Source organism: Lathamus discolor, chromosome 2 (genome assembly GCF_037157495.1).
Source record: "Lathamus discolor isolate bLatDis1 chromosome 2, bLatDis1.hap1, whole genome shotgun sequence".
Taxonomy (NCBI): Eukaryota; Metazoa; Chordata; class Aves; order Psittaciformes; family Psittacidae; genus Lathamus; species Lathamus discolor.
This window is the reverse complement of record NC_088885.1, coordinates 37,261,875-37,288,183: the sequence shown is the minus strand read 5'-3', so window position 1 is coordinate 37,288,183 and position 26,309 is coordinate 37,261,875. Positions and strand designations below refer to the sequence as shown.

The window sequence follows — 26,309 nt, the reverse complement described above, 5'->3', positions numbered from 1 at the left end:
ATTTAAGTGATTAGTGTTGTCTCAGAATCTGGCTCTTGAGGATTTGGTGGTTAAGGGACTCTTGTCTTCCCACTCTTCATTCATTTTTTAAAATGGGCCATGCATTTTATTTCACAAAGCTTTGTGTCATTTGTCATGGGTGGATATTCTGTGATCCAGTAATGCAGACTGCTTCTTCAAGAGACGCCTTTCCCCGTCAACTTTAACAGTGCATTTGGATTTACTTGTGTAGTTTCAGACTAAAACCCTGGCTCACCCACAAGTGCAGTGTGGGACATTTGACTTACGATCCTCACAATGTGCTGTGCTATTAAAATGGATCTTCTACGTCAAATGAGAGAGGTTACAGTGCTACAGCAGGTACCTGTAATTTTAGTTCTTGCTCTTTAATTTGCCTGCCATTGTAGGTATTTTTTCACATCATGACGCATTTTTCTTTAGCCCCTCTACCAATAACAGGCTTTTTTCAATGTCTTTATAGTTTCAAGCCCATTTCAATTTTCTTGAAATTCTATCAGATTGTCTCCATCAAAATAATTTCTAGAAATTAATTAGTTCCTAGATTTAAGGTTTACTGTCTTTTGAATTAAAGCTATTTTCAGCTTTTCTAGGAAGTTCTACAGTTTCATAAAGTTCACGTATTTTGTGAACAAAAATAAAAGTAATGTTGACCAGTTTTTCTCACCTTGTTTCTGAAACTGCTTGGGTACTTGAACAATTGATGCGTTCATTAGATTAACAATAAAACCAAACTTCTCCATAATTTTTCCATGCATATATGCTAATACTCCTTAATTATATGAAAATTCTTGTGGCATGAGCAACACTTCAAATTTGAGAATAAAATTCAAGTTCTAACAGCAGGTAACCAGGAGTGTAAGGGGGTGATCATCCTAAGTGCTTATAAAAGAAATGACAGCACAGTGGGGGGAAGCTTTGGTATCATTAGGGATGCAGATTTTAGGATGGATGTACTTAGTGTCAAACTGTAAATGTAATCTTGGAGAGATACTGACTCCTTTGCTGGTCTTTCATGGCATCATGCACAAGCAGGAAGCAGTGGCGTGGAAATGCTTGTTGGTAAGAAGGGGTGATGAGCTGGGGATGAGCTGGGGAATAGAGGAGTAGGAATATGACCAGGAAGAGGAAATCTGAGGACAGAGGAGGTGGATGGGGTGTTTGAAAGGAGGTGATGAAACAGGTAGGAGCAGGAGCTGGGACACAGCTTAATTTGCCCCCTTTGTATTCCTATTTTATTCAGCTTAAGTTTTTTTATTTGTGTAAATCAATGGTATGGTTGCCAAAGTAAAGTAGTCTGGGAGTGAAGCAAGGTTGTGCTAGCAATGAAGTGGTTTGTTGGACAGTCCCCGTTTATCTATTACTTGGTTGGCAAGTGTGTGTGTGCAAAGCAAATGGCAGTGCCTGGTCCCTTTGGATTTCTTACTTGGCTTTGGACAAGCATCCCCCAAAGTGGTATCTTCAGCATTTGCTCTAGTGACTGTTCATTGTTCCTCGGGCACCCTGTGAGCAGGACACTTGGGATCAGCTCTGAAGGCTCCAAGAGCTCCTGAGTTGTTCTAAATGCAACACAGGGCAGGACACATCTGAAATGTGTTATTGTATTTCTACAATACATGGATCTGTGAAGTTTCAAACTAAGCACCCAAAACAAACATACTTTAAAGCTTTCGAGTAGCAAGTAAAATGCTGTTGCCTGCTTTCCTGAGGACCAGTATGTGGAGGACTCAGTATTTCTGTTTTGCAAATACTTTGAGAGGCTGTCAGAGAAATGCCCATCGGTACAGGAATAATTCGTATATTTGCTCCAGGGCAAGAAGATGTATACAGTAACTAGAATTTGAGGGAAAATCTTGAAGGAACCGACCAAATAAAAATATTCAGTAATGATCAACGACTAAATGATACGTATATCTTGTGCAAAATATATGTGCTTGTATTTAACAGCATAAAGCCATGCTGGGGCCACTTTGAGATGGCTGATATTTTATAACAATAAAGCAATTGAGTTTGCAATTTTTCTCTATTAATATAGTATTTGTGGACAGTAAACAATAGGTATAAAGAATTGGGTTGAAATGTGCTTGAAATCACGAGTTTACATGGGAAGTGATTTTTCATATAATATAAAAAAGCTTGACTGTATGAAGAAGCATATTAAAAACTAGGATTAGACCATGTTAGTAGATTTGTGCAAGAAAATGTGCAACCTGTGCCTTTTGTGTGCTTGCCTTTCCCTTTTATTATTAATTTACCATGTTCTCAAATACAAAAATTAGCGATGTTTATCCTGATTCTAAAGCAACAAGCATGTGAATTATGGCATTGGGGTACCTGCTTTGTGGTAGTGGTATGAACATGAGCTAAAAATATGTGCTCATTTTCATGGGATTCCTTCTGAAATTTCTTTAGGAAAAAAAAAAGAAGCAATTGCCTGAAGTTATACTGGTGTAAATTATTCATCAGCAAAAGCACAGTGAGGTTTTATTGACACTTGTGGTGCCATCAGTACTGTAAGGAAAACTAGAGCAGAGTAAGTGGAATAGCTTATTTTTGTCTGACAAGAGTATTGCCAGGGAAGTTGTGAATGCACCACCCCTGATGGTGTTCAAGGCCAGGTTGGACAAAGCCTTGGGTGAGATGGTTTAGTGTGAGGTGTCCCTGCCCATGGCAGGGGGTTTGGAACTAGATGATCTTGAGGTCCTTTCCAACCCTAACTATTCTATGATTCTAAAAACTGCTATTTATTCCTTAGGCTTCTTAGAGTCTCTAGTTTATCATTATGGTATCTTGAGTAGCAGTGTCTCCCCCTGGATACTGGGAAGAATCTCTGTGTAGGGGTGGAGCTTCCTTGTTAGGGCAGTAGATTAAATCTCCCTCTTTGGAAGAGAAGACTGTAATCACCTTCTCTCAATTACGAGTAGGATGAATTAACTGCTGTATTGACTATGTGCCCTTTGTAGTGCTTGTACCGCAAAATGTTATAAAATACATGATTTTTTTTAATCCACCGTATATCACTGTGTATTTTTTATCTACCAATTTTAATGAGCATATTAAGATAAGTTTATCAATATGAGAAATATTAACAATAATTTGGTTATATTTGAGTTGCAATAAAAATAGAATCTGAAATTGTGCTTTCAGAGCTGCTTTAGGTTTGTTTTGCTCTTACTTTGTTCGGGTAGGAAGCTATATTCAGATTTCATTAAAACATAGTGAAATATGTGGTGATATGAGTCAGTAAATGATTAGTTTGCATCTCTCTAGCTGCAGAACTTAAATATAAACTGAGTATTTTCCAGGGGAAAAAATACAAGCAGTATCTGTTGATCATGATGTGCCACATTTTTCAGTAATTTCTCATAAAATTGCTGATATGGTCATTTAGTTAGAGGAGATCAGGCTGAATTGCAAAGGTTCAAAAGGATGGGCTAAAAAGTCCGTGGTGTAGTAACTGTAGGTGAAGAGTGGCACCATGAAATGCCTGCTGGCAGTACACAGCTGGATGTACTTCAGGTACAGTTCACTTGCACAGGGCATGTCCAGCATCAGGATGTGGATTGAAACTAGTTCTGTTGCTTTACAGATTTTCCTTGCAGCTTTTGTTTTGTCCTCTCTCTCTTTTTTTTTTTTTTTAATACTAGTGCTAGGAACCATGTGCATAACAGAAATCTAGTGAAACTAAGCAGGAATGTCTTCAACCTGCTTAAACCTTTTCCCGTCAAGAAATAAAGCTAATCCAGTAAATCAAACACATGCTGTTTGTGAGACAGAACAGTAAGAATTGATCTCTTATGCTAGAAGAGGGGGCCCTGCACAGGGCTGCAGAGCTGCTCTGCAGTTTGGTGTCTGCAGTAGGATGCAGGGCAGTTACTGTCACGGCCTGAAGGCAAGTTAGCTATTAAGGGATAAAGGGACTAAGTGCATTTTCAAGTCAGATGGCATTAGGGATCCAAGAGAGAAGTCCTGGAGAGGGAAAAATTGAGCAGATGTTGGTATTTGGGAGAAACTTGATCAGGGATTCAAGTTGTGCATAGTTGACTGTTACTGAAACGTGAAATTAAGCTCCAGCGAAGGACTGAGATTGTGTACAACTCGGCACTTGTGTATAAGTGAGGACTCAACCCATTTGTAAGTAAGTCCCTAATATTTTTGGGGAAAGTCTTTAATAGTTGGTAGGAGTAGAAACATGAAGAAATTACGTTCTCCTTTCTCTCCTTCATATTAGCAGCAACAAGAACAGAAAAGCACAATAAGAATGTTTTAAAAAGGAGACAAACTTCAATTTGTGCAGACAAGAACCGCTGTTTTTCTCAGTTACTTTTTCCTTCCTCTAAGTAGGCACTGTGAAAATTGCTGTGGTATCTCAGAGAAGTTACCTAATTCTGACTGATTAGTCCATTTGGCTAATTTAACATCTACAGTTGTTAAATTAACTATTCACATAAAAGGAAATTCAGCAATTCTGTTGAGGGGAAGGAGGGGATGAAAGTTTTAGAGCTGTGGCTGTTAAAGCAGATAGATTCATGGTGCATGGAGATAGCTAATCCCCCCTGAAGTGCAAGGAAAGATCATGTATGAGCAGAGAGAAGGTGTCAGGGTCAGCATAAGGATAAAGGAGAATTAAAATGTTGTAGCTAGTCAGATACAGAAATCTGCCAGCTTAGTGGCTTCTTTTTAGTTTATCTTGCTGTATTTTTTAGGTAGCTCATGGCTGATACTGAAAATGTTTTAGGACCATAGTGTAATGATGTGAGGTAATCCTAATTCTCCCTCGTACTGTTACTGACTGGCAGATTGAATAATCCCTTCTATTCCCTCTCATCTAGTTTTTCCACTTTCATGGTCCTTGTTTTGTGATAATAATCAACTGGCCTTCTCTTCCCTGGTGTGCGAGATGAGCTGTTCTAAAAAGTTACCTCCCCGAGTTACTCCTTCCATATATATTATTTCTGTTAATGAAAGGAGTCTTTCAGCACTTTTCTCAAAGCAACATGCTGGTAGTTTCCCATCTTCTACAGCAATCTCCAATATGAATATGATTTTCTCCCTTTACTCTTCTCTTAAGGGGGATAACTTTCCCTTACATGCTTGAGTTATAATTCAGACCTTTCCAGGTTACTTGGTAGAGGAAGTACCCCACTGGGAAAAATCTTTCACTTCATCTTTATGTGCTTGGTACCTGAACAGTGCCCATTCCTTTTACTGCAGCCCTCTGAAGTGTGATATTACAGGAAGCCCCCTTATTACAGCTTGCTCCTGCAATGTATGTTAGTATTAATTGTGCAGCTGATATGGCATCTTCCTCATATCAGTGTCTCAATCATTCCCCTGAACCATTCTTTTTCTCTTGAATGTCTCCATATGTCTGTTGACAATTTCCTGCTGGCATTCAAGCCATCCAGGCCTTTCTGCTGATTTCAGCTAAAGCTCTTGTCTTCCTTTTCAGTAATGCATCTCAGCTCAGATCTCTCGTTTGATGTCCTTGTCTGGCATCATATTTGATCTGAAATTTCAGGTGTACATATTGGAGAGTTGTGGAGACAGAAATAGGGCTAAACAGACAGATGAAATGATAAACAATTCCCTCAGTGTCCAAGAAGACCCAGCAACCGTCTCAGATATCCCGAAGCCAGACATTTCTCTAATTTATAAAACTGATATGCCAACAAAGATGCATTTTATTACTATGTTGATGAACTCCCTTTATTTCCACCTTTCTGAAGTTTGTAAGTGTTGCTTTGGCCTCTAAAGAGGCCCCTATAATTTCTGCTCTTTTTCTTCCATGACTTTTAGGCATTCCATCTTTCCTGACTCTTAAATCTGTAGAGTTATTTTTTGTTCAGATGCTAGTGATAGGCATTTTCCTTTTCTTCTTGAAAATGAAAGTTTCTATTACATTTCCAGGGATAATTCCCAGTTTGTTATCCATTTCATACTCAAATGCAAACCTGTTCCCTTTTTAAAAATCTTTAATGGTCTCTTTTTTATTTCTTTCAAGTTGAAGTGCTTTATAATCTCCTGTTTTTTTTCTTTCCCTTTCTTTAAGCACTTGGCCTGCCCTGTCCTCTTTTCTCTTGACACCTTATTTCTCCCCTCATTTGCTTCCTGGAGCAGCCTGTTTCTGCTGGGGAGTCCATCTGTTGCCAAAGCTCATCTATTTTCCTTGGTTCCCAATCCCAGCTTTGGTTTGGTAAATCTCATATGCAAATACTAAAATTAATTCAAGCGAGAATTTAAGTGCGTATGCATGCATGATCTTCGATAAGGATCTAATTTTCTTAGTTGGGCTCTCTTCTGTAAGAAAATTCCCACAGCCGCCCCCGCTTGTGTTCTACTGTTGTGACTATTTGGGAGAGTTGGAAAAGCAGAGATGAGCTTGCTCATTTTATTCTTCTGGCTCTTATGCTATTGGGTCTGTATGGGATGGACTCATGTAGTTATGACTTAACATAATGTTCCAAAACCCAGTGCTGCTGTAAACAAAACCACTACTTAATTTGTGTATATTTTTAAAATAACAGACCACTGAGAAGAGAATTGCTATTATTAGCATAGCTGTTTTTTCCTTGTAAAAGCCACAGATCACATGTGCATCTTCCCTGTGAAATGTCTTATTTTTAGGCCTTAACACATGCAGGTTTTTGTCATGCCTTTTCAAAGAATTAGTATCAGTGCCTCAATGAATGTTTCTGAAAATCTCATTCTGCAGTATTGTCTTTTATAGTGTAGATGTTTTTTCACTGTTATTTTCTACATCCCTTGTGTTTCTAAGTATTTTTCAAGGTTTTTTTTTTTTTTTTTTTTGTTTTGGTTTTTTTCACATGCAGATTTTCTTTATACTTAATACCAAAGCTACTATTTAAACTATGAAAGATGGCTTTTAGGATTGATTGGCAGGCAAGCTAAATTATTTCTGTTTCATCTCTACCATAGGAAAAGGTTGGATGATTTATGTTGAAATGTATATAATTTTAATGCTGTTTGCTCAGTGTCTTCCGTTGCTTAAATAATTTTCATCGTGTTTCACTACAGCTTTTTTGTTTTAAAGTAGCGACTTCTATTAAAATTACACAGTTATGTGCTTCACTGTTACTGAAGACAAAACATTACTTATGAGGCGATATCAGGAGAGAAGCATATCTTTTGGTGTAAGTTTCCAGGACTGTGTGTAATTGTTAGTTTGTAGTTTAGTTTATAATAGCACTGATTGCATTATTGGATCTCCAAGACTGATGTGTTTTTTATGATATTTTCTGTGCAGTGAGTCATAATAATAATAATAAAGCATAATATGACATAATTTGTAGGTTTTTCTACTGATAAAGTATTCCCAGATGTATCCTGCCTGCCATGCTACTTAGGGTAGGCTTTAAAAAATGTATTTAAATTCATTTGTAAGGTCTGGACTTGATTCGCTAAAGCTGTGCAGGCCGGTGACCCCATGATGTTTCCCTTCCAGCCAGGCTTAATTTGGGAATGGAGGCACCTGCCCTGTCCTGTCACAGTGGCCCAAGGCAGATGCTGAGGGAGAAGAAGAGCAGAACAAGAATGTGTGAGGCTTCCCCAGAGTCCTTTTCCAGGACTCCAGAACTTTGAGTCAGGTATGATAACTGAGGGTTCATTTGGCAGCCCTCAGTTATGTCCCTTAACTTGTCCATTCCCAGCTTGAACTAGTACAGACCTCCAGTATCTATTCTTTCCTGTGGCAAGAGGTTCCACACTGTAACCAGGAGCTGTGCCAGAAAAAGTCTATTTGTCATCTCCTAGTTCTTTCATTGTACAAAGCAGAGAATGATCAATCTGTTTGTTTTCTTATGGCAGGCCTAATTTCCAGATCTCTGAGAACTCAATGTATGGTCTTCCAGAATATAAAAACATAAACCATAAAACAAGTTGTGTCTTTTAAAAAGTGACAATAGTGACAATTTTGTCAGGCCCATGTAAGAAGACCCTGTGCTTCTCCTTGTCATCTCTCTAAATACAACTGTAAGTTCTCTCTAAGTAATTCTGTTTGACCTCTGTCTTCTGTACTCTATACTTACTTTTTATAATCACTTGCATCTTCCTTTGCATAAAACCCTTTGTGGCCATTAGACAAGGAATCTCCCAGAAACAGTCATGAGTAAAAGTAGAACCCTAAGCTATAGAGGTGGCTTTAGTAAATCTATGGAAGCGTTGACTTTTGCTGGGAAGAAAGTGTAGTGAATGCTGAGAAACTATGTATCTAAATTCAGCAAGCTAAACTAAATGCATTTTAAGAGAGCATCTGTCTAAATTTATGAATCTGGAAAAGGCATACAAACCTTACAGAAGTCTTTGAGCTTCCCGCAGGTGGATGAGTGTTCCAAATATTTAATACTAACTTCTAAGAGGAGTTAATTGTAATCAGTAAGTTAAACAACAGCATCTCTTTTAGGAGCTCCTCAGTAACCGGTCTCTTGCAGGCTGCTATGCAAAGCATTGATTGGCAGCTGCTCAGGTAATTTCCTTCCCTTGCATCAGCTCTGGAGCTTATCATACCTCTTCGCAACGGACTTCAATTACCTAATGCAGCAAAAACATGGGTTAGTTGCACCCTTCCAAATGTACTTTGATGAGTGCCAGTGCTGACACAAAAATTGTTTTGGTAAGTGTTGGTTATGACACTGAGAGTATTTTGATGAGTGTTCGTGCTGACACAGGTAGGTTTAACACTTGCTGCTGAGGGGGCACTGAGACTTGCTTTCACCAACAACCAGTTGTTAATTCACTGTGGCTGAGGGGACCCCACCTCTATAGACAGGTTTCTCATGGATGCTTCTATTCAGAAATTTATTAGCATCCCTCTTTTTGTTGCCTCTGTCACACTCAGGTACAAAGTCTCTCTTTCAATATATATTGACTCATTGGCTGTCCTTGTACATTTGATGTTCTGCCAGGGTCTTTTATAGCCTAATTAGCTACTTTACGTCTTGGTGTATAAATTGTGGTGCATTCAGATCCCCTTACATTTCAATTTTTTGCTAGATTTCAGGAGCTTTGCATTCCCTGGTTACCTTGGGAGTCTCTCTGTGCTTCCAGGTAATTGAATTTTCTAAGCAAAGCTGTCCAGTACCTGTCTGCAGTATTTGAAAAGAGGTCTCATTTGGACAATGGTATTAATCTTACCTCAGTTTGACTGGAAATACATCTTCTTTGATATATTCTGGGATGACATGTGTTTTTCAGGAAGGCACCCTATTGATCTGGCAAATCATTTTGCCAGAAACAAGTGCAGTCATGTCTTTCTTCTTAAATTAGGCCTTCCAAACCAGCATAATAGAAATTCCCCCCAGCCCTTAAGTGCATATACTTGCTCTTTGTACAATTGAATTTGATCCTTCTTCTAATACCTAGTCATGAAGATCATCCAGTTCTTTTGTGTGGGAATTTTTTCAGTCTTTGTCTTTATTCCCCATGCTTTCCAAGTTGGCATTATCAGCACATTTTATTAGAGTACTCCTGGTTTTTGTGCCTGGGTTATTAATGCAAATACCAAACTGGCAGTTTGTAGGGCCGATATGGAAGGACCCACACAACCAACCTTGTCCTGCTCTAGGCTGTCACCAGTGTTTATGTGAGCAAAACAGCCCATGGCCTTCCTGCCTGTTTAGCCAGGGCAAAGCTCCAAAGCCGAGCAGCTGCTGCCCTGAGTCCGCTCTGCTTCCCTTCCCTCCCACAGCAGGTCAGCTTGCTTCTAGCCTGGGTGTTTGAAGGAGAAACATTCAAGTTTGCCTCTTCTGCTGGGGAGGTTTTGTGCTTGCTGCCTCTTGTCCCATCAGGCAATGTGACTGTTGTCATGTTTTCTTTACCAATTCTTCATCTTTTCCAGTCTGATTGCCTTTTGGGTCGGACAATATCAAATCTTTATTTGGATGTATAAAATAATTGGTAAAATTTTGAAATCTTTGAAAATGCTTAGTGAAATTTCTGATGTAGATGATGTGCTTTCCTAGACGATAACTTGGGCGTGAGAGGATTTGACTGGTTTAGCATTGAAGTGTCTTAGTAATACTGTGTGCATTTAACTCATATAAATTTGCCTCGGGTCTGATTGTTCTTCTCTTCAGTGTTTGTTCCAAAGCCTTGTGTGTACTTTTGAGTCTGGGTTTGCTGTTGCCCAGAGCATTTTCCTCTGCCGAAGTCGCAGTGCTGCCAGGGGAAGCGGGTGTAAGGGATGGCCGCTGGTGGAGGCCTGCCCTGGCTGCCCAAGGACAGCATGGCGCCTGCCGCCTGCCTACACCGGGTGGAGCTGGCTGTGACCTTACGGTGTGGTGCAGCTCCTGTGGCTGGTGGCTCTGTCTGCCCATTTAGTGTGATACTGATCTCACCGTATTGCTACTACAAGGTCATTTCATGACTGTGCCATTGTGTCCTTAGAAGTCTGCCGGAGGCAGCTGCCATTTTACCTCAGATACAGCCTACAGCAGGACTGACTTCAAATGTTTTCTCATCTTTATGCTGTTTTCTTTCTTTAAAATTCACCTAACTTATGTACTGCTTTTACCTACAAACAGAAAAGTCTTCTGACTTAAAATTGTTATTGCTGGCTGGATTTGAACCTTCTGTGAAAGACACACCCCCCTCCCCCCCCAGTTTTTCTTGTCGCACCTTCTGGTATTAAAAATAAATGCATCCCATGGTCTGTGACTCCCTTGGAGGTGGTTGTTTCAGTGATTTTTATGGACATTTTAGGAAAAGTATCCTGCAAGTTTTGACCTTTTCAAATGTAAATGTTTAATCAGTGCTTGCTGAGAGGGAGTGCAAGAAGATATGCGCGAAGCTCATGGTTCTTTTTTTCTTCTCGCAGTGACCTGCTGTCTTCTGAATATCTTGAGAGGCATATCGAGCAAGGTGGGAAGACAGTGGAAGTGAAAGTAAGAATTTCCTGTTTTATGCTTTGATTTTTAAATTTGGTTTGCTTTTGATGCTAATGCAAACTCATTTGTTTTCTTGTAAGGAGAACTGAGTTTTCAGGTCATTTGTTTCACTCTTCCAAGGCAAATGAGTTTCATGTTTTCTAACTGTTCATTTTTTTCCATAAGAAAAAAACCACTTTATTGGCAAATTCAGTACATTATTGTTTATATCAAAATGCTCTCCATGAAAAGTGGATGTATGGTAGTCCTTTTCACTAGTAAACATAATTCACTTTTGATACCCGTTAAAGATAATGTTTATGGTTGGGTAGCTAGTATTTCCTCATTGTACTAAACCCCAAGTTTGTTGTTTTTAATGAGCTTCTTTGTAAGTTTGAGACCAGTAAAATTTATTGTATAAGATTTCCAAATCTGTGTATTTGTTGGTGTGATGGCTACAAGATCCTGTTGCAGTTGTCTTCTGTGAAGTGTCTTACTGCCTTTGCAGAAGTGTTTTAACTTGCGTGCAACATGAGAGAATTTCCCTGAGGACCCTCTGTTTGTTAGGATAATATTTTGAAGATATCAGGTATAAAATCACTGTATAAAAAACCAATCACAGATATAAAAACTGTAGGCTACCTAAAAGGTGCATAAATGCAATATATGCTGTGTGTAACGGAAACTTTTAAAATTTGGCTATCAATCAGGTCAGATTTTGTTAGAAGTTTACATTTTATTAAAAAACCTTTCAAAGTCTTTTATGAAATCTGAGATCACCTAAATACCCTGAAACAAATGTATTAATATCTGCAGTGTGAAAGTGGAAATCCTTTAGCCACTGAGTAGCTGAGAATACCTGCTTCCTTTGGTTTATCCCTTTCTAGCATTTGCAAACTTGAAGTCTGCTTTCTTTCTACTCTCTGACAACAGTCTGCACACATTATCAGACTGAGGCAAACACATACCGTGTTCCATTAAATTGTAAAGATTAATTTCTCAGTCAGTCGTACTCTGCAGTCAAGAAGTCTTGACTCAGATTCAGAATATGAGTCAAAGCAGAAATAAAGATAATAGCTGATATTAATAAGACCAAAACAATCCATTTGTCTGTGTCAAGGTATATATGAAAGTTAGCTAAGTTGATCTATCTGAGCCCCATCACTGACTTAGAACAAATCAGTTTCTGATGCGTAAGCCTTAATCAAGAAAGGAAATGTTTGAAATCAGTGGCTTATGTCATGTAAGTACTGTTTAATTGCAGGGGGAAGAAAAGGGTGGATTGGGCCTTTTAGAGGAAGGGTCATAAAATGTTTTCTGGGTAAACATGTCTCAGTCTTCAGGGTTCCAGAGATTATTTCCCCTTCAGTTCTCTGTGGTATACCTTCAGGGATGGCTGTCACTGCCTTGCTTAGTACTCCCAAGTATGCTTTAAGTACAGAATCATCCTTGCTGTGTTGACCTTGATGCTCCAGATGAACTGAACTTGGAATGAAAGGGTCACAATGTTGCATTGCAAAGAAGTGGCATTGCTACTGGGTGGTGTTTCCTTCTCCATGCTCCCCTGCACCCTGTGCACGCATGGGCACGGGATCGGGAATGGCCAGGGTGTGCAAGGGTGCTTTTCTGCCCCTTCCTCACCCACTGCTCCAGGAGTTCGACAGGCAGCAGACCTACGGAAGTGTGCCAGGAAGGGGGGTGTATATTTCTTTCTTGTTTTGCTGCATCCAAGTGTCTGGGATTGGAGGAGAGGGAAGTAGCTGATGTGACAAAATGTCTGTAAGAGCCTGTTTGCCACAGTCATTGTCAGAAAAGTTCATATATCAAAGGATTTTTGGAAGAGTGCAGGCTGCTGAGTATATTTTGGTGCCAGGCACTGAGTGAGGTTAATTTCAGTGCCAGTAGATGTTTAAAAATAAATCTGCTTCCTTCTGTCCAGCCAGTATTTTTCAGAGCACCTGTGAGTGCCCTGGAGAGCTCTGTTCATCCATCGAACAATTTCTGAAAAGCTCAGCAGTATCTGTTTTGTATTTGAGAAGCTGAACTCTGGTTTATATCAAATGTTTCGAAAATCCTACTGCAAATACAAGAATTTTTCGTTATGGTGATTTAGTGCCTTCAGTTTCTGTTGAAATTGTTTACCATAACTGGTAACACCACCTTTAAATTGGTACTTACAATACATGTAATTATTGTACTAGATTTTAGGGATTGTGAAGATTGCTTAGATACTTATTTAAAAATAGCTAGTAAAAGGGTGCAACTTATAAATAAATCAGAAAATATGCACTCTGCTATGCAGCATATTCTTAAACAGAAGCAGGAGAAGAGGTATTTCTGAAAGGAGCCAGGTTTCTATCAGTTGCTTCGATGCGCTGCTCTTCACCCACCTCTCTGCAATTTGTCTTTGGCTGTAGGCTGAAACAGAGGCGGCCTGGCAACATCTCTCTTGCTGCCTTGGTGGGAGAAACAGTGACTGAAAGAAAATGTCCATCTGCCATCCACTGCCAGCTGCCGGCTTTTTCATACAGCAAAAGGCCCTCCTCTGTTCTTGGTCCTCTTAGCAATAAGAGGAGATGTGTTTCTTTAAAATACATATATATTTCCCTCTTGTATTTCTTGGTGCAGAAATACTGCATAAACATGTAAATCATCAGTGCTGCTGTTGTGCCATCAGCAATATGGGAGAAGGCAGGAGCTTTGAATCACTGTGGGAAGGCAGCTGTATGTATGTGCACTCAGTAATTTGGGAATGTTACAGGCATGAATGTGTCCGGGAAGTAGACGCCTGCCTTGGCTTGTGTGTGATGTGTTGATAACTACTTTTGCCACTCCTCCTCCTCTCCATCCCCCCCCCCAAAAAAAAAAACCAACTTCCTGCGCTGTAAAATACATATGGATCTTCTGCCATTACTTAGGATGCTTCAGTCAGGAGATGGGGGAGGGAAAATGGCGAAATGTTCAGATCATTAAAAATGCAACTTTGAAGGAGCGAAGGGTTTCTTATGGGGAGGAGAGTCCTCAGTTGTAACACAGCTTTCTATTATAAAAGAAAATTGAATTATGTTTGATTGCTACATAATTTGTTAATACATCTGACTGTTGGGAAGGTGGAATGTTACACGTTTTTGCAAGATGCCGGCATTTAGCAGCTGCAGAAGAGAGGTTTTTCTGTGAGATGTCCTTGTTGATTTGGCACAGTTAGGCAGCACCTAAGACATTCTTATTAAACCAGCATCAATGTGCAGTGCTTAAGTAAAACAAAAGGAGGTAGATCATAGAATCATAGAATGGTTTTGGTTGGAAAGGACCTTAAGATCATCTAGTTCTAGCCCCCTTGCCAGGGGGGACTTTTTAATTACTTTCATGTCTCCCACCTCCTTTACTTTAGATGTAACTGCTAGGAAAGCAGCAGTATTGGCCTGAATTCCCTCTGGTAGCAAAGAGAATCATCAATTAATAAGAAAGAGAAAAACCCTTCATGCATTGCCTTTTCCTGATTGTGTCAGTCCAGATCATCCTATGCTCAGAGCACATAAATACTCAACTTGTGTATACTCAATGCTGCTGCAGTATATGTGTCCTTTTATCTATCTCTCTTTTTTGGGGGGCTATCATTCTGTCACTGATGCTGTCAGTAAGACAAAAGGCAAAACCGAGCTATGGTGCTGAGTAATTCACATTGCTGGATTTTTCTCCCTCAGAAGGAATAACTGATGTCTATTCAGTGACAGTGTCTCATATAAAATTTTTTCCTCTTTGGAGAGTGTAGAAATAAACGTTTCTGCCTGTATTCCTCAAAAACATTGGACAAGTCTATGAGTTCTTAGAAAATTGCTTTCTGAAAAAAATTAAGCAATGAAAATAGTTCAGATCCCAGAGAACTTGAACAGGTAGAGTTGTGGTAGATAAATGTCATGAATTTTTGATGGCATGCTTAAATATAACTAGAAGGAACTATATTTCATAGACCTAAAATTCTTCAGTGCAGTGGTATAAACACAGTATGTGTATTATAGGTACAAAATAGCCATGCTATTTTATGCTTACAGCATTAAAGAATATTGCTTTTTGCTTCTATTTCACAGCATGCTTATGATAATGCTAGCATCAAACAACATAAATGGAATAATATTAATACCAAAGTACTGTTTTCCTCTATTGTGGTGTTGACAGAGAAGCTTTTGCCAAACCTGCCTTGTGGGTTGAGATTGCCTTGTGGCTTTGTGTCCATGTGGTGTTCAGCCTCTGCCTATGCAGCAGTGGATGCAAGCAATACAGTGCCCAGTGCCCTTCTTCAAACCACCTGTGGCTATCCTCTCGAGCTGGGGTGCCCCATTGTGGCATTGTGCTCTGCAGAGGCTGTAGCAGAGGTGCCATCATTGCAGTTTGGGGCAAATGCATTTTTATGATGCACAGCAAAGCAGAGCCCTTAGTTTACAGGAATTATTTCCTTATACATGATGGTTGGCTGGTAGCATTCACAAAATGCCTGTTGCTGTAGCTTACAGGTATTCTAATGCCTGTGTGCAAGAGGGGAAAATTATTGTTCTTCATTGCCTTGCTGTGATTAAAGTCTCAGCTTATGTATGCCATCTATTTGACAGGCTCTTTAAATGTCCTTTTTCAGGAAAATAATATAGAAGCAGCCTCAATATGATGAGTATTGCTTTATCTGTTAAACTCCCTCTTTCAAATCTGATTTGCTCAGGGAGTCTGCCTGTGACTGAGGGCAACGTCTCTGTATTGCACATCTTAGTACCTGTGTTTGATAAGACCTTATCCTCAGTGGTATCCCAACATTTGACTCCATCACCACAGGTATGAACTGATCATGACTACAGGATTAGCGGTGCAGCCAGAATAAACACTGAGCCAATGAGGAGGTCATTTTAATCATTGATTGGTATGTTTTCCAGTCTTACAGTGAGGTGCTTCCACCGGTATCTTCCAGTTCTAAGGTCTTCCAATGTCTGAGCTCCATAGAAGGATCTCTTATTTTCCCTTTAGCATTTGTTAACTCACTGTTTTGTAGTCAAAGAGGAGGATATTTCAGCTTGCCAGAAAAGCCCGTACGCTAAACAGGCTTTCCTGGGAGAGATTACATTTTCTTCCTGAAAACTGGAGCACCAGTTTGGCTGGTGGGAGGGAATGGGAGGGGAGTGCAGGGTGTCTCTACCCTGGGAGGCTGGAGCCTGGCGCTGGTGGGGGAGCTGTGTGTGCATGTACCCAGAGCTTGCACAACCTGGTGATAAGCCCCTGGGGAAGGAAAGAAAATGAAAAGGAACAAATCATAAATAATGCAGGAATTATGTATTCCTGTTTCTGGCAGGGCATTTTCAGCTGTGTCCAGAGACTAGAGAAGTTGTTAGTACCAGAAAAATCGCTCTCTTGCTTGTTTGAGAGACTATTTTTGAAGAAGGGTTCCTGTAATGTCATCAGAGCTCCTCTTCCTTATTCCCTCAACAGAGCCCTGCTTGCCTCATGGCAAATTATTAATAAATCTAGGCCATCTGAGGAAGAGCTGACAGGGAATCTGTGAGGCTGACACAGTTTAGCAGGGAATTCCTGCAAGGTTGATCTTCAGACTGCTCTCATCAAATATTTTCATTAACGATTTAGGTAAAAAAAAAAAAAAAAAGAGTATATTAATAAAATTTGCTAGCAGTGCAAAACTGGGAAGCATTGCAGTGTACAGAAGAAGGTGGAGAAGTAGCTATCTTTGACCAGTGGAGTAAATAAAAATGGGATGAAACCGGATATAACAAGTGACAACTTCTTTCACTTAGTCACTACTTATAGGCATTTTGCTGTATGGTGGGATTTCATTAATTCAAAGTCCAAGAAGAGGGTGATAAGAGTGTAGTAGCGGAGCAGGAAATGACTCTATGGCATATACCTGATAGAAACTGTGGTCCCAAAGTATACTGGTCAAATTACTTTCCGTAGATTTTAGCTAGAATTAGTGTTGCTGTATGTGTCTTGAAGAAGAGATGAAAAAAAAATTGAAATTTCTATGTGTTTTCAGTGACTCTGGACATCTTTTATTTCAGCAATATGTTATGCTGCTGCATTGAGTTGATAGGCATTGAGAAATATCTCACTTTCCTATTTTAGCTTTGATTTAGTTATGAAGGAGATCCCTTTGGGGTTTAGTAAAATATAGTGTCCTCTGTGGGGTTACCAGGGCAAGATAATCAGCCATCATATATAATGCATTTGCCTGACCCAGTGTGGTCCTGCAAGCTGGCATTTCTAATGTGTATTTGCATTAACTTTCTTTTATATGTTCTTTATGTTCCTGCTTTTTCTAGCTTACTTTTTACATGCATCCTGCTTCTGAGAAGCAGGAAATTGAAAGAGCCAGTTTTCAGTATTAAAAGTCCTTCCCAGGCTGTGTTTTTTAATAGACTACCCTAGAATGACTCTTAGATAGTGACTCATGTAGGATCTTACAGGTTTAATTATCTTGTTGTCCTTTTCTTTGTGATATAAAAACAGAAATCCAGTGGTTTTAGCTGGTCATGGAGGGGAGAAAAATTGTCAGAAAGTGGAAGCCATCAAGAGCTTAAAACCTACATCCCATTGTGGATGTGGGCCCCACTAATGAAGTCCTGGTTCTGCTGAAGGGAGAAGTCAGGTGCCTTTGTGACCATCATGAGTCACTTCTTGAGTACTCCCTGCTGTGGTTTTCACATGCCCCAGAGGGAAGGCAGCAGTCCAGTGCTTGAAATTGCAGAAAAGTCATGCCAGACTTTGTGCACCTCATGAGTTATTTCCCATGAGCTACCGCATACAGCATATATAGGCAGAGAGTGGCATCAACCAAGTGTTCTGTAAACTCAGACTCTTCAAGGACAAAGTATGGCTAAGAGAAATTAACTACTGCTATAACATTAAAGAACATTAAATGACTTTGTAGATGTTCTTATTAAAAAATGAAAGTGTATTTTGGGGTTTAACATAATCCCTTTGGGGGAGAATTAAGCTAACCAAACTGAAGCTGCTGAACCTCTGAAAGAGTGCTTCCATGCACGACTTAGCTAGATGTCTTTACTGACTTGATCTTGACTTCCGTAAATAGCTTTGCCTGGACACATCTGTTGCTCCCTACGGATTCTGAACTGGCACAGTATTATATACAGTAGATTAATGTTTCTGACACAGTCTCAAGCTCTGTGAATTCTCACTTAAACAGAAGTTTCTGTCATTTAGAGATAATGAGCCAATAAGAAAATCTAATTAGTGTATTTCTGCATTTTACTCAGAACTTTGTCTTCTGACTGATTGGTATCCCTGTAGGTGTGTTCCAACATCTCATCTTCTGTGTTGTGTTTATAGTAATCTTGTACATCATGTGCTTATAACTTGGCTTCAGACTCAGGGTAGGCTGATGAACTGATGTGACAGATTAGTATAGGTAGATTGTAATGAATTTTCATATAGTCCCTTAAAATGTTTGCTCCCTTTTGCCTACATACAGGCATGCAGGAATGGGACAAAATGACTGTCATTAAAATGACTTGTCTGCCATGACTCAGAGATTCTAGGCATTTCTACAAGAACAGAATTAAAGACAACAGGGTAGGCAGGAGTGGTAACCAGCCCTCTTCTCCTCTGCTTCATCTTTATCTGGCAGCTGATGAATAAAATAATTTTCCCGAACACCAAGGTAAGGCAAGTCAAGAGGCTGTTTCCCAAGCAGATGCCAAGGCAGCTCCTAGACCAGATGGTGTTGTGCTGGCGTGAGCTATCTGTCCACACCCTGCAGCTACATTCGTAGAGCATCTTCTCTCATAGCTACATGGCAGTAAACACAAGCCTGGTTTGGCCTCCGAACCAGGAAGCTGGGCTGATAGCACTGCCATCTGCTGAAAGCACCTACCATGAGTCACTGATGGCTGTTGGAATGAGTCGCCTGTGTGCAGGATCCTGTCACGTAAACGTGTGTCTATGTTTTTTAAGTGTTGCAAACAGCCTTCAAACATGGGCATTTTGTGGAGAAACCTTAGAAGCTGTGATGCTTTATCCTAATTTTGGAATCCGTATTTGTGATTTCAGATCCTGAGATAGTGTTATAACCTAATGTCACTACAGCACGTTGGCTCCAGGTTGTATGAATAAGTATGATAGCTGTCCTCCTACAACGGGAGGGAACCATTCACATATTCAAAACAGTTGGCTGTCAGGAGTCTACAGTACACTGTAGCCAAGTCCAGAGACCTACTCTGCAAAGAGGTGATGCGAGGATCCTTGGAGTTGTTACAAGCTGTGTCAGGGCTGAGCCCAGGGTTCTGCTGCAGGACAGCATGGTCCTGCCAGCTCGGCCCCTGCCTTTGCTGGAGCACACGTAGATTAAAAGAGATTTTCTCTTGATTCAGTTATAAAGCTCAAAGTGCCATTTTGACTTTTCTACTTACAAGTAGAAACCCATCCATTTTCTCAGTTGTTTTCTGCTGTAGAAGTCAGCAAGAGGGTGTGCATTTTCTTCTCCTGTTGCTCTTTCTCATGCAGCCTTAGTTATCCTTGAATCAAAACTTGTGCAGGCATCAATAATTTGTGAATAGATCTAAGTGATTACTCAGGAAGCAGTTTTCAAACTAGTGACCCCACAATGGGTAGCTCTTTAAAAAGCTAATCGTTATATGGCACTTCACAGAATGGTGGTGTGGTGATTAGCTGGCCTTTTGGGACCTTTCTGCTGCAAAGAAAGAGGGAGCTGTGTTACTAGGATCTGAACTATACCAGCAATCTCCTTTCCTCTGGATTAATGAGTGTTAAAATAGGAATATGTAGCTGCTGGAAGAAGGAAATTATTAATTTTAGGGTCAGTGCCTGAGTGTATAATGAGTTTAATGGCCAGCACCTCTCCTAATTGCAGAAAATTGCTTACTTGAAGATCTGATGTCAGGTGTTACTTGAAAGCAGATGAAAGTGCATCCTTAATTTTTCTCCCCTGGGAAGGTCATAGTGTCTCTGATGTGAATAACAAACACTGTCAGTGTATGGTCAGCAGTTTCTTCATTGAGAGTGCAGAGAAAAGTGAACCACCGCCATCACTGACTGTGGTGGCTGCTCTTTTGTTTTACTTATTTCCCCCTTCATTGTGAATTCAGTTAATGTGGGTTTTGTCTCTTCTTGTGTTTACTCAGCAGCTGGTGCTCCTCTGGGCAGGGACAGACTATCCTAAAAGATAGAAATGGGGACAGATTTCACTTGCATTGCCAAATTTCTGCCTTTGCATTTTGTAGTATCTTTGTCACACTATCTATTCAGACATGCTACAGGAAAACTTGGACTAACATGGTCAAAAGGGGGTGCTTGCTCATTGATGAGGAGCTGTAGCAGATCACAGGGCAAGATACCCCTCATTCAGGATTTTGCTATAATTATCCAATTAAGCATACGTTGAAGGTTAAGTCATAAACTGACCATTATCATACTGATGCATTTCTTCTAATTGACCCTGAAGTAATTCTGATTTTTATATTTTTGGTAGGTTGTTAGTACATTTTTAGCTCCCTGAATCAATAGACTTCTGATTAAACATCTGTATATTCTGCATTGCTCTTGGAAGTCACCGTAAAGGTGAGAGGTTTCATGGAGGACGCAGAACTTACTGAACTGAGGAAACATCAACTACGTGTCATGTGCATGGGCAGAAAATTTGCCTGGCATTGTGCTAACCAGAGTGTGAACAGTGGCTGTGTGCCTTGTGGAGGCAGAAATGTTGAACTTCTCTCTGCTTCAGCATTTGATTGCCTTTGGATATGGGGTGTGTGGTGCATGTGCTGCAGGCCTGTGTCATAGACATTGTCACAGGCTGACCTTGTCTCATAGGAGATGATCTTCAGCCTAATTTGCTCCCAGGCTCTACACTGGCCAGGTTCAGTTTTAGAACAGAAAGGGGCAAATATGCTGGTAATGGCTGGCATATATTGGAAGAGCAGTCTTGCTTTCTCTTCATCTTAACACTAAACCATTCTGTGGTAGCTGACAAAGGCCAGTGTGGAAGTTTGATTTGCTGAGGTGGGCAATTACTGCCTGTTTTTGAGGGAGTAGAGAAGGGCTGTAATAGCTACAGGAAGCCGATAGCTCTTCACACACCACCCTTGATGATCTCGACTGAACCGTTGTTGGTAATGGTGCTAATTTCAGTTCTTGTGGGAAGTCTTAATTTTCGTATGACACCAGAATATTTTTAAGAAAAAGTGAAATTTTTTTTTCAGCTCCTGTCTCACTGCTACAGATAGCAATAGGAAAGAGAGTCAGTAGCAGGCCTTCAGTGAGTGTTTCTGAGAGCAGAGTAAAAGAAGATAGATGTGATGATTATATTTATTCTTCTGGTGGTCTTAGATCTCCCAGATACTGTGAGTCTTCCTGTAGCACAGTGTATTTTATTACAGCACCTGCTATATAGGAGCTTTATTAGATGTCAAAACCAAGAGGATTTCAGCCTCAGCACTACAGGGAGGCAGTGACAGTAAATTTCTCATCCAAAATTACATGAACTCTGAAGAAAATGTTGACCATTTGTCCTGACCCTGTACAGAACCAGTCCCATACTTTGTAGCTTTAAATGCTTCACTTTTCACAGATTTTGTGAACTGTTGAAAATGAGTTTCCCAAAGGTACAAGATAAAGTTTTCACCCTCCCCACCATGTGCCTCTTGTTAATGGCATGTTTTATTCACTTTGAGACACTGTTCAAGAGTGCTATGCAATCACTCTTCTAGAGCCATCCAGTGTTGGTGCCATCTGGTTTCACTGCATCACCTCTTCCTTGCTGAGGTTAGAATTGTCCTCAGAACTCCGTTTAGGAGTATTCTGAGAGCAGGATTTCTTACACTGAAGAGTTCTATTCAGAAACAACTCAACACGCCAATTTTCAGGTACCATCAAGTACTTGAAAAAAAGCTATTTTCATTTAAACTCCTTAAATTTTATTAATTGATTTGAGGTGGCTTGCGTTATGTTGACAGGAACTTAAGTCTGTGTGTACAAAATACCCCTGGATGTTAGCCTATAGAAATAAACATTCTGTAGTGATAAGAATAGGTCCCCGAGACAGAGAAGATCAGAGTTCTATTTCTGTCTCCACCAAAATTACCATGAACTTCAGTAGATCAAAGAGTCCATTTGATTTGATTAACTGGAATAGAATTTGTGTGTCTGTGTTTTTCCTAGGCCAGAATTTAGCTGCCTAGGCTAGAATTTAGATCTGTAGTTCTGTGGATTTCTTTTCTAGATCTGTATGCATAAAAATTTGTTCACGGATTTATTATTATGGAATAAATTAATTTGGAGGTACTATCATTTTTGAACATATTTGAAGCCTTGTGTGGGATGGTTTAGTGTGAGGTGTCCCTGTCCATGGCAGGGGGGTTGGAACTAGATGATCTTGAGGTCCTTTCCAGCCCTAACTATTCTATGATTCTATCATGGGGCGTTTATTTGATTCTCATTAAGAAGATCAAAACATTTTTTTGAGCCACAGACTTGGATTCTTAGTATGAAAAAATGTTCCTCCTGGTTACAGCAAACTAATGGAGCCTGAGATTCTACTTCTGATACATATTAGCTACAGTTTATGAGAACAAACCAATTTGCCTATTTACTCCAAATTCCTTCCACAGATAGAACTCTGTACAACTCCCTACTGATAGTCTTTTCAATATAATTCCCATATTCATGTGCTTACTCCAGTTCTATCTTTTACAGGAATACTACTGCAAGAGTTTCATTTATAGAGTATTTTATTATTCAAGAGGTTTTAGCTTATCAATATAGTTTGACTGTTAGATTTACTATTAGCTTACTGGAGTCTCTGTTATATTGCATATGTTGCAGGAAGACCTGAAAGACTTAAGCAGTACTATGATCCTATAGTGCTAAAGACTGAAAGAAAGAAAATCTCAAATGGAGAGAGCTTAAATTAACTAAGATCTAGGAAGTAAGTAGATGCAAAAAAGAATAAAAGGGTGAAAATGAGCCAGGGTTTCAGATAAAGTAAGATGTAGCCTGTCTAAAATCCCACGTAACTGAGAATATTGGTGGCAAAAATGCATATGAGTGCAAAGCAGAAACTCAAACCATCTCCTTTTCACTTGTGCTCCGAGTCCCAATAGCTTGACGCTCCTGAGAAGTGCTGGTCCAAAGGTGATAGATCATATGCCTTATGCCAGGCACCTCGTTGCAGCCTCGTATGGAGGGTCAGCCCTGGAGCTCTTGGATGTGAGCCAGATAAACATCAGCGCAGCCTGTTGAACATTACCTGCCTGGCACCGGTAGTGTTTTTCTGCAAACATCTCATTAGAGAGGTGCCCTGGTGGGTGGCATGATGGTCACTCTGCAGGTCAGTTTGGTGAAGGGATCCTGTTTCTGTAGCAGATACACGGAAAAAGAGATGTGTAGGTGAATAGGCATTGGAGGTGGCTGCTGTCACTGCAGCAGGTGGAAGGAAGAAGTGGTATGTGGAAATGATGAAATAGTGAGATTGAAAGAAATTGAAAGGGAAAAAAGAAGTGCAATGCTTTTAACAGAAGATATGCCACTGGGATTCTCCTTGCAGGGTGAACCAACAAGCCTGCCAAATAGTGTCAGACTTAGAGTCTATTGGATGAGGTATTGCATTTCTCTGTAGTGCTGCAGTTGCTGGTCATGTGCTGCATTGAGTGCTTTGGGTCCAACAGCAGCACAGCATGTATGAATGCTCCAGAGAAGATTTTGAGGAGGAACAGATGATTTCTAATGACCAGGTTGAGATGTCTCTTTCTCTGTGAGCAGCCGTGCTCTGACAAACAGGCTCCTGTGCTCTCAAGGAGAGCATCTCAGAACAGAGGCACCCATACTTCATAGTTGCTTTCAAAAAATAGTTTGCATGCCTTGTAGAAAACAGAACAGGAAAAAGCACAAAGCTACCAACATATTCTGTGTGTTTTCTTGCCTTTTGCCTGATCTTGATTTTTTTTTTTTTCATATTTAAAAAGGAAAATCCAAGAGCTTTTAATGTCAGATATCTAAAATCACTGTGCTATGCATCACCTAAGTGACTGCTGGCTACTGAAAAAGCAGCAATTGCAATGCCTTTCTCTCCCTGCAGTAAATGGACATAAATATTCACATGTCTGGGCACGCTAGGCTCAGTAGATTATTTGTACATTTACTGATAGGGAATAGAAATTGTCAAGTATTGCTATTATAAAAATAAAGCACTGTCAATCTTATAGTCCTTTAACCAACAGTAGTGCAGTAATATGGCATGGGTGAATTTCGAAAGGCTCTAATAGGTAAGTTCCTCTGCAGTCTAGAGTGGCAGTGAGAATTTAAGGCATGTTTGAGTTGTTTTTCTAATTTTGCATACAAATACTGACATTGTGCAATACCAAATACATTGGTGTATGTGCAGTAGGAGTTACTTTGCTATCTATGTGGCTTCTGTGAAGCTAAGGGGGAGATTTTTTAAGTAAGGTCTGCTGGATTTTATTTGAGAGGTGTGTATTTTATTTGCAGAAGAGAAGAGGCAAATATTAATTTTAATTGTATTCCTTTACTGTTTGGCTATACTTAAAGTTCCCATTAGTTTTGGAGCACTAGTGAGCACTTCAGATTTGTTCTCCTTTTTAATCAAGTATTACTGTTTGATAAGCATACCTTTCTCCTCAGAAGTAGAAAATTGCCTTACGCTCAGAGCAGATTTCATCTTGTCCGATGTAGCTGGGTGCAGACCAGTTATTGAGCCTAAGCCCCCTAATTCCCACTCTTTCCCTGTGCATTGAAGAAAGATGACACTTCTGGAGTTATATGTCTCTAAAACCAGTTTCGGGATTCCAGGGATTTCACACTAACCATATCTTAATTTGGTGCAGAGAGTCAAAATAATTATGTTTATCTAGGTACCAAACCATGGCTAAAAGGAGATGGGATAAACACCCTTGTGAGTGAGTCAATTCCAGGTGCCATGCCAGTGGGTTGGCAGTGTATTTATGAAAAAAACCCCAGTGTTTGACAGGATGAAGTGTGGTACTGTGCAATGTCCTGTGGATTTACAGTCTCAATTTCCAATTTCAGGGAGGAGAACATTGCTATTATCAGGGAGAAATTCGAGGAAATCCTGTATCATTTGTTGCCTTGTCAACATGCCATGGATTGCAGTAAGTCTGTTGTTTTGTTTTTACTGGCCTTAGCTTATTAGCCTTTTAAGCAAAATAAAGCTGTTTATAGTAAAATAAGTACTGTTTTCTTTCCTACTAGTTTGTCATCAATATTAAGTACTCTACAATCTTTAGAAAACTGGGTTTAGTTTGAAACTTGCAAAAGGCTTCTTCCTCTGCTTTCAGGATTCCCTGACAAAGCACACAAGTTCCTTTATTTTTTATTTTTTTTTTAAACTGAGGACATATGACAGTGGCCAGGTATTGTTTTAAGATAATTTGTTATAGAGATAGAAGAGTAAATATAACTGAAAACATCCTATTCTACAAGAATAAACCCCACTGCCAGTATTGACAGGAACCATGGAAAGCATGCTCTTGTTGCTATAATGATGTATTTTATGTTTTTTATCTACTCTTTACAAATGAAAATGTCTGTTTAGAATTTCTCTTGTCCTATCCATTTTCTTCACAGAATTGTCCTTAAGCTGTGTGCATGGGATAATACTTTGGTACAGTAAAATATTGGAAAATCTGTAAAAAAGGACATAATATTGTGCAATATTTTTTCTTAAGTACATAATTTTAGTAATAACATCATTAAATCATCTGTCATCTGACGGTTACATGAAGCTGTGTGTTGATTGTATAGCTTTTGGACGTGCCTATTTTTGGCACTATTGAAAGATGCTAGTCAGGTTTTCAGAGCAACCAAGTAACTTCATTGTTGAATCTGGGAATTACGGGATCTTGGAGCTTTTGATGCTAAGATCAGCTTAAAAAGTCATGAAGCAAGCGAGCCTGTGTGGACATTACCTGAGCTTTGCCTTTTTGTGAGGAAGCAGAGCTTAGATGATAAAAATCTTCTTCAGCTTATTGTCTGTCAACTATTCTGTGGGTTTGGTATCAGCCATGTAAGTACATGTATTTAAGTAGTGTCTTTCTCTTCTTTTTGTATATTATTTGTTAGAAAGGGGGAGAATGCATGCAGAAGACTTGTCATCCTTACACTAGTCTGATTTACAGCTGTTACAATCAAAGTTGAACAGCTCAAGAAACCCGAGCCCAGTTTCAGTATGGACAGTGAGTCTAAAAATAGTAGCATCCTAATGCATCCTGAGCCACTGCATGGGTTCCATTAGCAGTGATCCATTAGGTCTTGGCCCCTGCTAACTCTGAAGAGAAAAAGAAAAGCAGAAAGGAAGGAGAGCCTGCATATGTCCTTTCCTGCCCTCCTTTTGTGGGCTTGCTCTTA

At 39.8% G+C, this 26,309-nt stretch overlaps 1 protein-coding gene across 5 annotated transcripts in view; it reads left to right on the top strand.

The window, feature by feature from the left end:
* The window catches only part of ADAM22 (ADAM metallopeptidase domain 22), a 136,822-nt gene that overhangs the window by 46,773 nt on the left and 63,740 nt on the right, over positions 1–26,309 (top strand). For all 5 annotated transcript variants that reach the window (XM_065666433.1, XM_065666432.1, XM_065666431.1 and 2 more), the window contains exons 4-5: positions 10,853–10,919; positions 24,972–25,054. In XM_065666433.1, the coding sequence (XP_065522505.1) occupies positions 10,853–10,919; positions 24,972–25,054 (150 nt within the window). The remainder of the gene's footprint in view (positions 1–10,852; positions 10,920–24,971; positions 25,055–26,309) is intronic.